The 11,712-nt window shown below is 36.7% G+C and overlaps 1 protein-coding gene across 1 annotated transcript; it reads right to left on the bottom strand.

Moving 5' to 3' along the window:
* Positions 1 to 5,605: 5,605 nt before the first annotated feature.
* LOC127984372 (natterin-3) lies at positions 5,606 to 6,715 on the bottom strand. The gene has a single exon (XM_052587018.1). The coding sequence runs from the start codon at positions 6,627 to 6,629 to the stop codon at positions 5,697 to 5,699; it is 933 nt and encodes a 310-aa protein (XP_052442978.1). The 5' UTR covers positions 6,630 to 6,715; the 3' UTR covers positions 5,606 to 5,696.
* Between the last annotated feature and the right edge of the window lie 4,997 nt (positions 6,716 to 11,712).

Genomic DNA, 11,712 nt, shown 5'->3' with positions numbered 1-11,712 from the left:
TAAATAAATACAAAACGGCGCACCAGCCCCTCACGGACGACTGGTGCGCACAAATAAAAACCAAAACATAAAATAATGTCCCAGGCCTGGTCCTCTCTCGTCCTTCACGGTCGTCACTCCAGTTTTATATCCTTCCATCTCCTACGTGGGACTCGATACTAGCGGTGGGGCTCAGGTGCAGCTCATCTCCAATCACTACACCTGGCCTCACTCCTCGTTCCCACGCCTCTCGGCCCCGCCCCACTCGCCACAATCTTATTTGTTATGAAAATTAATTTTTTTCTTTGGGTTTTACGAGACACATATTGGGCTTATAGTTCATTGTTACTATGATGACACTTAGGTTGATCTAATGAATTAGATATCCTTTATTAACCAACTGTAAGGAATTATTGGGCTTTTAATTCAGTGATTTTGAAATCACTCATAACAGCCAGTATGTTTGGTTAATGTACATGTTAATGAATACACAGTGAATACAGAAAAGGCAAACAAAAAATCTAGCTGGTTTGCTGGATGTCAACCTCAACAGCTTATCATAGTAACCTGCCCCCATCACGACTCGGTCTCTGTTCCGATTAGTGGATTGATGTTAAGGTATTTCTCCTCAACTGTTAATCTAAAATTCTTATTCAAGCCATTGAACATTCTATGTTTTTCATACATTGCCAGTTTATTCATCTATTTTATACATCTTTTCGATCCCCATTCAAAATAGTTGGATCCTTCTCGACTTTTCCAAGGATTCATATTAAATTTTCTTTTTCATGCATTTTCAAATCATGTCTATTGATTCATATTGATGTTTAACATTTTTCATACATTAAGAGTTTTGTTCAACATTTTAAATCGCATTAATACTAATTAGATGCTTTTCCACTTTTTCTACAAATAACACAATGGGAGTAGAAAGGAACAATACAAATATTGTCAACCAACAGTACTACAAAAAAAAAAAAAAAAAAAAAAATACAAAACATAACACAGCACCAAAAGTGTTGTTAGGTACTGCTAGATCCAGCACACCTGGCATTAGCTCCATCACCTGCACTGCCCATACTGCCTTATTTTAACAAAATTTAACTTAAAGCGGTTTAAACTAAAAATGTCTTTCAGTCCTGCATAATATATGCAGCCAATTAACTTTTGTCTCTGGGCTTGGAATTGGACTATACATGTGTTTGCAAAATACTGATAATTGCAGTACAGCAAGCCTGATATTTTAACTTTAGATCAGAAAGGTGTTGGATTTCATTGTGTACAGATGTCTGTTGTTGCTTAGTGAGGATGAGTTGAGGTGGCTCTACATTAACAGCTGAGAACTCTTCCTCATCAAGTGTAGGCAGTGTTTGAATTCCATACTGCGCTAGGATGGCATCAATGTTTTGGTCGCTGTAGGGATTTTCCCCAAACACATTGCTGACAGCTGTGCTGTCTGTTGCAATGTTTTTGAGCATGCCCTCTGTCCAGAGTTGAGATGGTGTGCGATTATTTTCTGTTCGTAACGGATGGAGGTTCCAGGCCTGTCTAAACTGCTCCAGTCTTTTTTTAATCTCAGGAAGATAAACAATATGCAGTGAAAGTCTGCGGACATCATCATCTGGGTTTAGAACCTCTGAATCCTCTAAGGAGTAGAACATAAGGTAAAAGTGCTGCAACACATGCAAAAATACATCACGCCAAAGGCGTTCAATTCTCTGATTATGAACTGATTGTCCGGTTATGAAACCTCTGTGTTCAAGTCCTTCAAGTCCCATCATGGTCAGATCTGACTCTTGATGGTAGGGCATAGAGGTATGTTGCTTTCAAAAACTGAGAAAGCACTGTTGTGGCACGATTTTCTGTGCTGCAGTTGAGGTAAGTAATCAGACGGGAGTATCCATCAATTGCACCATGAATCACAAAACCCCATCTAGATTATAATACTATTGACAGTATTCTGGAAACAATATAGCTGTAAACTTTTTTTACTTGCTGAAGTTCTTTTCAAAATATAAAAAAAGTATGACAAGTATGGTAATAACCTTATGAGACGCATGTTCCCATCAATGTGCCATAAACTATTGGGGTAAGGTACATGATAAACACATCTTGCAACTGTCTGGCTCCATCTCCTTGCAGCAGCAGTAGGATTGACCCGTGTCATCATCTCACACACCCTGGACCGTGTAACAAGCACACCCTGTGCATGCAACAGGGCTCTTATCATCGGCAACAGATTTGTCAAAAATATAGTATTTATTGCTGTGACCAGTGGACATAACAGTGGTGTAAGACCAATACTTTTAATGCTTGCACAAATAAGCACATATTAATATATATAAATAATTATTTCTAATTAGTAGTATAGCCATAAATGCGCGTCGCCGTTGTTTTGTCCATTAAGCACAAATAAAAGACTGACAACGCCAAATGTTCACTTTTCTGATAATATAATTCACATATATAAGTGTGGAAATACATTGTATAACAATTATATTAATACTAATTATAAAAATAACAATAGAGTTGCTTAATGCAAGTAAATGGTGGTCAAATTATTTTATGGTTTTTATACTGTTCATGGCAGAAGAATATATGATAATTTAACATGACCCGCATAGCCCATGTTAAAAGATCATATATTCTTCTATGTACAGTAAAAGAAGTAAATGGACTTAAACATAAAAAAAAAATGTTGAGTAGTGGTCTAGGTTTAATCATTCCGCGCAAAGTGAAGCATTCACGTGTTTCTCTGAAAACTATACGCACTCCTGCACGGAGCTTCATGTGAAATTGCGCTGCGTACTCGATACGCGCCTGCAGAGAAACGTCTGTGTTCCCCAGCATGGACATTTTCAATAGAACGACGTTCTCTATCTCCACAAATCCCGTGTGAGGCCTCGTTGAATGTCATGCCATTTTCTGGTGTTTTTTTCGATTACAGCCAACGCCATGACTGCTTCTTTCTTCATTGTTCATAGAAATAAGGAAATGATCCCTTTCCCATTTAAGGGGAATTACGCATTTATGGATATCTAAAATAGAGCAACGTCATGCACAAAAAATTGTACTAGTCATAATGACGTTTGAGATATCTTTAACTTTCATTCTGCCTAGGCAAAACTGAATTACAGATATCTGCAATTGTCATTTAAGATGTGTGACGAGTTGAATGTCGTTTTCAATGACGTCATTGCAGATATCTGTAATTCAGTTTTGCCTAGTCAAAACTGCATTAAAGATATCTCTATTGGTCGTTTCGACTAGTCACAATTAGGGATCGTTAAGGTTTTAACGGTATTACTACTCTTACCGATACTGCTTAACGGTCCGGTACTTTAACGGTATTCTTATCGGTACTTTGTGTTGTGTTACTTTGTGTTGTGTTAGGCAGTCAAAAACTTTGCATTTCTCTGTCTGCACATAATGCACTTTTGAAAGATGCTTTGACAGATTGCTTGTGTTTCCACCCTTAATTTTGTTGCACTTATGACAACCAGCGTTGTCTGCATCAATTCTATTGTCTCCGCCATCTTCACGCTTAAGCAGGTGTTTTCGTACTGTAAGAGGCCATTCACATATCGCATCTAAAAACCTTCGGGCACTTGTGCTCCTGAGGAGTCTGACGTTGCAAAGCAACCATTACCTGCTCTCTCCATGAAGACCCGGAAATTTCAGCAATGGATAAATGGATTTGCAGCACAAAAACTGCTTGCAGTAGCACTGCTACTAAATTCATTTGAAAATTCCACATACAGCTATCAGCTGTTCCTTCATCTTGGCTGAGCTTTCAACGTTGATACGGAAAAGGTGAGGAAGCTACATGACCTGCGGTGCGCTTGTGGCATTCTGAAAAGTTGTGGTGTGTGTGTGTGACAGACAGCCTCCGCGCCGCGCATGAGAGTTCACGCAGATCTCACGGACAAACGTCTTTATATGATCACACATTAGAAATGTTTGGTGAGATAAGATGTGCACGATAACATTATTAAGCAAAAATACATAGTACATTATTTTTTTCCTCCAGTACCGAAAGCAGAACCGATACCGTCAGATCTGATACTACGGTCTTTCATAATTTAGCCCCGGGGCCATTTTAATACCGGGTTTCGGTACCCATCCCTAGTCACAATTACGTTACAGATATCTTGAATTACAATTCCAACTATCCAAAATGTAATTACGACTAGTCAGAAAGACGTTGGTGATATCTACTTAACTTTTAAATGTTAAAATGGCTTGCGATATAAATGAAGACATGGACTCGTGCTGTTGTCTCTGCGTCAGTCTGTTTTGGCTGTGACGCACAGCACACATCGCATCAGCCACAACCTGCAACCTTAGATCTCCCCCTAGTGGACACTCCAAAAGTTCACTTAAATCATATATTGATTTTAATCTTCTCTTTTTTTTACAATCGAATCACATTGATTTCATCATTTATATGATCATTTTGATCTCTACTCTTTTTAACCTCTACACTTCTAGTTGCCATCTTTCACAGTCAGTGTCTGTTGAATTTCTAGAGTTTATTGGCTTGAAATGCCGCCTTGTTAGTGGTAAATTACAGTAGACTGACTGTGACATTACTGTTAAAATATTTTCTTTTTTCAGTTCTTTATCTTTTTCAGTCCTTGCATGGGCCCATGGAAAGAAGTATGAACATGAAGCCAATTTGTCTGGTCACAAACTTCTAAGTTTATCATTACGTCCATACATGATATAGTTGCATTGCAAGGGTTGGTGTAGTTGTTTATCCAGTGACAATTGTACACTAAATGATATAGGGATGTCTAGCAAACAAATGGTTTTCCTTCCTGCTACCTCTAGAGCCCATATGATGTACAGTAGATTACATCTGTATGTTATATAAAATGGAAGTATGGCCAGGAAGTTCTGGACATATTAGGAGCACACTTGACCAAGGATACCTTTTCTCAACTGAACAATACAGTTTGGTCAGTCTAAACTCAATAACCCTCAGGCTTATAGCCCTCTTCCTCCTCTGAACGTCATAACTCCTGAAGACATGTACATGTGTGCACATGTGTGTAGACACTGTGAGAGAGAGAGGTTAGACTACTGAGAGTAGAGAGAGAGAGAGAGAGAGAGAGAGAGAGAACACAGAAGGGAGGAGGGAGCGAGACAGAAGAATAGGAGTGCGAAGGGATTACAGAGAGGCACACTTACAGAAACATAAGGCAGAGAGCATGCGATAATCTAACAATTACTCTGATCTATCTGAACTCTAAAGAAGAAGAAAAAACAAGTCTGCAGGGTAAAAGTTGGTGTCTGACATAATATATAAACATTTTACTTCCTTTATTTACCATATGTATTATACAATTTATATAATTTATAACAAAAATAATGAGTTTTGAACATTAATCATATGAAACTATTCTAGTAGACGTCCTAAGAAAAATTATGGACCTGTACATGAACATAATATGGGAACTTTTATGTCAGTCATGTTAAATAAGACATCTGCAGAAATATTTAGAACTATAAGGTTTATTAAAAGTTATTTTATTCAGCATTCAAGCTAGTCAACTCTAAAATGAAGAATGACTGAATTAAAACAGACAAAGGAAAAACTAGTAGTCTGCTTAAAGACAATTTATTGGGGATTCTTGAAGGATTTTGTGATCAGAAAGCACAAAGTGACACACTGGTTTACATATAATTCATTCATTTTGTATTACTGAGCTTGCCTAACATTTCTCTCCATCTGAGAGTAAAGTGCAGGGATTCACAAGTGCTTGGATTTCTGCTACTTCATGATGACTATAGACGTCATTAATCAAGGTTCTGCGTATTTCATTGTTGTTGTATATTCTAGTGAGCTGGCCGGTGTACGGGACTTCAGCTGTGAAGGTATTGCTTTTAATGTCGATGCTGCACATTTGGTTGGCAGGAACCTGCACCTCCATACTCACTGAATGCAGACTTTTCTCAACTGTGGATGTAGTCTTAGAACTGAGGCGGCTAAAGTCATATTTCAAGCCAAGCTTTCCTCCTATACTTGCTAAAAATGGAACCTTACCCTTGAATGTGGTGTCTCCTGTTCCTCCAACTGTATGTGTGTGGGTCTTTAGGAAAGAAACTGTTTTATCGATGCCTTGGTCCAGCTTCACCTGATGTTTGGCTGGTTCACAGTTCCTGTTGTAAGCTGTGAAATGTTTCAGTACTTCTGTGTTTTCTGAGGTCACCTGTGCTGCAATATTATACTCAGTAATGGTTAAAAGGTGCCCTTTAATATCATGATTTAGGGTGAGAACCTCATTTTCTGTGGTGCCAAGCACCATTAGACTGTTCTCAGTCATATAGCCTAACCCCAAATCATCTCTAGCAATAAAGTAACCATTACAAGTCTCCACTGCCAAAGGTGGAATCTCTCCATATGAAGATTTCTTCCACTGAAGTAATTCAAAGTTATCCTTATTCACTAGAAATGAAACTTTTGCATTCGGGACAGCACTTCCTAATTTGAATTCCTCATGAGATGTAATATCCCAACATGTTTTTTTAGCACTGTCATAGAAGCAAGGTTTACAGTCTTGAAACTTGGCAACATGAAAAGTTTGCTTTGATTTCTTGTCAAAGACAGTGACCGCATCCTTAGGCACATCTTTAGGTAGATTCATTTCTGTCCATTCCAAGAAGCTCTGGAACTCAGTTGCACTCTGTTGCTTGTCTGTTGGATTGCGAGGAAGTAGATGATGAACACGAGAGGACTTTATTTAGGGTTATCTAATTATTTTGCCAATCAATCATCACTGCATAGACACTGTGAGATCAAATATACTGTAGTTATTAACAAGTCCAGTATGGGGTGTTAAATGACTGATCTAGGGGACTGAATTAATTATGTAACTTGACTAAAGTTTTACTACTCTTTGCCATGAAATACTTTGGTATCACATAATTGATTGGTTTGACAATGTGTTTTCAGTCAGGTGGGGAAGCAGAGGTGAGCCAGTGAGCAGGACGAGAAACTCTGCACAGAAAGTATTGTAAAAAATTATTTAGTGTTCCAGATGCCAAAACATTTGACTTTATTGGTCAAAACAATGAGGCCGAGATGCTTGCAGAACATTTAACAGTCTAAACTGAATCCATACAGTTCATTACCAATGAACTTTCTAAGGTGTGTGCATCTGGCTTCTCTTGTTTTATTTACAATATCTATACACCATATACTTCATGACTGTTATTTTACTTTAAAGAGTAAAGATAAAGAATATACTTTTTTCTTGAGCTAAAATACAAGCTGAAAAAATATACAGTCAAACAAAACATCAATCAGATACCATATGTACATTTTTTATATTTTTTACTAGCGAGTTATGTGAGTGAGGATAGCAAAATAAAGTAAACTATAACATATTATACTCAAAAAATGTCAAACAGTGGACTACCAGTAAAATTGATAGTAATTTGGTATGAAAAATTATTCAGACACTTTGACCTGACTATGTTTTGTTTAAGTGTTTTTCTTTAATTGCTAATGCGACCTTTTTTTACAGACTGAACAAAACGAAGCATTGCTTGATAATTGGTAGACATAAATTGTTGTTTTCTAATTGTGTACCTAAATATGAATGATGACAGCTATTCAGTCGAATTCATCATTACATACCTTTGTATCAAAGTTATCAAGATTAATTTATTTAGTTTTACTCTGACTTATTTTCATATTTTATAACCATTTCTAAGCTATAGTGAATAAACTGTGAAGATGTTAATAATGATGAAGGTGTCTGAATACATTTTGGTTTGAATGTATGTAGCTTTGTACAGACATAGGCAAAGTATGAACGTAGTTTGCAATAGATGCTGGCATATGTTCAGTAATTAATTAAACAGCGAGATTGCATAAACATTTAGTGTCTTAGTCCTTTTCACAGTGCTTACACAACAAATACACTATATATCTTATAAAAAGTGTACAATAAAAGCAAACAAACCAGCTCGTTCAGTCATAGAAGAGTCTTCTGCTGGAATGGCTTGGCTGGAATCTGTTCCAGCTGTCTGTAGACTGATCTGCAGCACAGCAAAGACCATCACCACACCGAGATCCATCATCCCCTGCTGCCACGGTATCTACAGCTATAAAATACCACATATTTCATAAATAATGAAAGCACCTAACCTGATGTATAGACAACCTGTGATTAGCCACATTTTACAAGAACAATTGTAGAATATATGCATACAACACAGAACTGTGACAGCAAACCTATATATTAATTATGCAAGTAGATTAGTAGACCAGTAGACCAGTGACTAATTGTTTTCTCATCACTTACAGTTGGCTTTGTCATAAAAAAAGAACTTATTTGTATTCCAGTCAACTTTAGACAAATGTAAAAACTTTTATTTGGTAACACTATATTACTAATAGCTAAAGATGTGAAACCTTGTGGCGTGTCTTACCTGTGAATGGTGACCTGCTATGAGTTTGTGTTGTTGCTGAGACTGAGATTCTTTACGAGTAACCGTCCCTGGCATCAGTCCGGCAGCCTTCCACTCAAATATATGCTTTCATTTATGCAAATGAAGTTTTGCATATCAGCATACGCGGTTACGTTAATTCTTGAAATGATCTGATTACAATTCTGATGGGTCTCAACTAACATGCAAGTAAAACCATAAATTAGACTTAGCTTCTTTTGTTCAGACATGGTGCAATGGTTGACTTTAGCTCAGAATGTCCTCTGTTTGTACAAATTATATCTATAAACATTTTTGGCAACTGGCTTTATACATCATCTGTTAATTCTTTATACTTACCTTGGGTCAGGTGGTGTGCTTTATCTCATGCTGGTTTCAATTCCACTTTGCATGTAAGTAAATCGTATGATCCCCATCCTTGTCCACACTGTTATTCAAAAGTGGACAACTGAAGAAGCTGTGTATTTAAACTTTTAAAGTAAAGTTTTATATATTATGTTCTATCAAAACCCAGTTCAGACCAAACAAATTTTGTTCATCCTGTTCTTATTATATATATATATGTGTGTGTGTGTGTGTGTGTGTGTGTGTGTATATATATATATGTGTGTGTGTGTGTGTGTGTGTGTGTGTATATATATATATATATATATATATATATATATATATATATATATATATATATATATTAGGGCCGGGACTTTAACGCGTTAATTGAGATTAATTAATTACACAAAAAATAACGCGTTAACTAAGATTAATTAATTACAGGAAAAAAATCCCCGCAAAGTTTTTAATAACTTATTTTTGCACCGTGGAAAGTTTCTCACTAGATGAGTTTCGGCGGACCAATTATACTGGAGCTCCAACTAGCGTTCGCATATCACCCATAGACACTAAAAAAAATGAACACAGCTACCCCATTGCAACTCAATTGAGACAAGTGAAGCCCAGTTTTAGCGTTTTTTAGCACTTCCGTTTCTGACGCGCAGACTCAAACTAAGCTTGACGACGTCAGCAACCTGTCTGACAGATTTAAATGTTCTAGTAGCTGTGCGTGCAAACTGCCATCGTTAATCTTGCAGAGACGGCGAGCTTGAGCGGGGAGTTCTTTGTCGTGAGTGAGCAGGAGTAAGTATTCTGATTAATTATTTTGTATAGTATTTTAAAATGTAACGCCAGTACGCCATATTAAGTTAATTGCCTGTCTGTACGGTAATGCGACAGAGAGCCTATTTTTTACAAAAACTGTTTATACGGGGCCATAATGTAACATAGAAGGTAATGGAGCCCTTTATACATTGTCGTGTATCTTTAGAAATAAATATTGGACAAACAGAGTCTTTAAACGCCTCAGATGTAAAGTTATTCGCTGTCAAAGTGACGCCAAAATGAATGGGAGTCAATGGGAATGCTAACGCAAGTGAAGTTCTGCTAAAAGATGGCAGCCCCCGCCCGACTTCAACTTCCGGTAGAGTTCTTTGCCCCTTGATATCACCGCAGAACATCGAGTCTCAAGTATCACCTACGCTAAACATATAGCAGCTAGCGTGGACTTTACACTTTATGTTGAACTATGTATTATTTTGTTGGTGCAACTGTTTATGTTGAACTCTTTATTGTTTTGGCCAAGGTTATTGAGAGTTGGACTTAGTATGTTATGGCCTCTGAAGCAACAGAGAGATGTTTTCTAATAGTCAGTGTTTCCAATGTTCTGAATGTAATTGACAGTATTGTGTTTTACTTAAAAAAAACACTTTACAGAAGGTTCCAGCACCTATAAGCTTCCTGAATTTCTGAAATGTAATATTTCTAAATTGTTTCTAAATATGCTATTGATACACTTCATGGCAAAAATTGCACTGGTCTGCTAGACTTGGTTGAACAAAAATAAACAATATTTTGTTGCTTAAGCTTATGTATTCAGTCATTATTCAATGGTATACTATAAATCCATGTGAAAAAAATTACTTCTCACTGTTCTCAGGTCAAATATTTATATGCGATTAAAATGCGATTAATTTCAATTAATTAATTACAAAGCCTCTAATTAATTAGATTATTTTTTTTAATCGAGTCCCGGCCCTAATATATATATATATATATATATATATATATATATATATATATATATATATATATTAGAGGTGGGCATATATAAAAAAATATCACTTTGATCTTGAAATTAATCTAGATTAAAATGGCACATTCGAATTCTGCCGAAGGCATTCAGAATATGTGTGTTACCCAAATAAAATTGACAAACAGTAAGTCTTTGAGAAGGGGTTTATCAAGCTAGGTGGTGCATTAGAAAAGGGGTTCATCTCCTGTTTGCAAAATGCATCACAAACTGGTTGAAAAAGCTGTAAACTAATTCCACATTACACAAGGTGCAAACAACCTTACGCCTGTTTCACACATAATCCGTCTGCAGTGCATATGCGTTGCATATTTTTTACTAACCCATGTTAACGGATTCTAGTTGCGTTCCAGGAGCGTGGCGTCTGCAGCAGTGCAGCGATCGTTTACGCACCGAGTAGCGAACTGAAAACGCGTCCTGTGTGAAAGCACATCGAGTCCGTGCTGCACCACATATGTAACGCACACGGACTGCATACGCACTGCAGACGGAGTATGTGTGAAACAGGCATGAGCAGGGCCGTAGCTGGGGTCAGCGGGGACCCGGTGAAGGTTTTACCAGTGGGCCCTGTTTGAAATTGTTTAATTTGTATGTTTGTTTATTTTTATTTATTTGTGCTATTTACACAATGTTTAAGTTTTTTTTCAAGTTTGTAGGTGTCAAGGTACAGAAACCAAATAATTAAATGTAAAATAGCACTGGATAGTCTTCAGTGTAAAAATGAAATATACAATCAAACCAAAATTTATTCAGACACCTTCAACATTTCTCACATTATTACAGTTTTGCTATATATATCAAAAATTATATCTGGTGTCTGAATAATTTTTGGTTTGACTGTTAAAACTACAAAGTAATTTTCATTTTAATTTTTTTTGGATTAACATTACAGCAGCCAGTAGATAAATTAGACGCGGTCACTTTAAGAGACTATGAACACATCCAATTTAATACACATCCCATTTTTTTTCCTCAACTGTTTACTTTCACTTAAGAAATAACGAGTTTTTTCGAGCATAATTTCCAAGGTGGATATTTTGACATATTTCGTATGTATTTGTCAGCACTAGAGCAAAAATAAGCAAATTCGATGTTCAAGTGTTGATCAAAACACTTGAAAACGCTTATTTTTA

This window comes from Carassius gibelio, chromosome B20 (assembly GCF_023724105.1).
Source record: "Carassius gibelio isolate Cgi1373 ecotype wild population from Czech Republic chromosome B20, carGib1.2-hapl.c, whole genome shotgun sequence".
In the NCBI taxonomy this organism is placed as follows: domain Eukaryota; kingdom Metazoa; phylum Chordata; class Actinopteri; order Cypriniformes; family Cyprinidae; genus Carassius; species Carassius gibelio.
The sequence above is the reverse complement of the archived record's forward strand: the minus strand, read 5'-3'. Positions and strand labels throughout refer to the sequence as shown.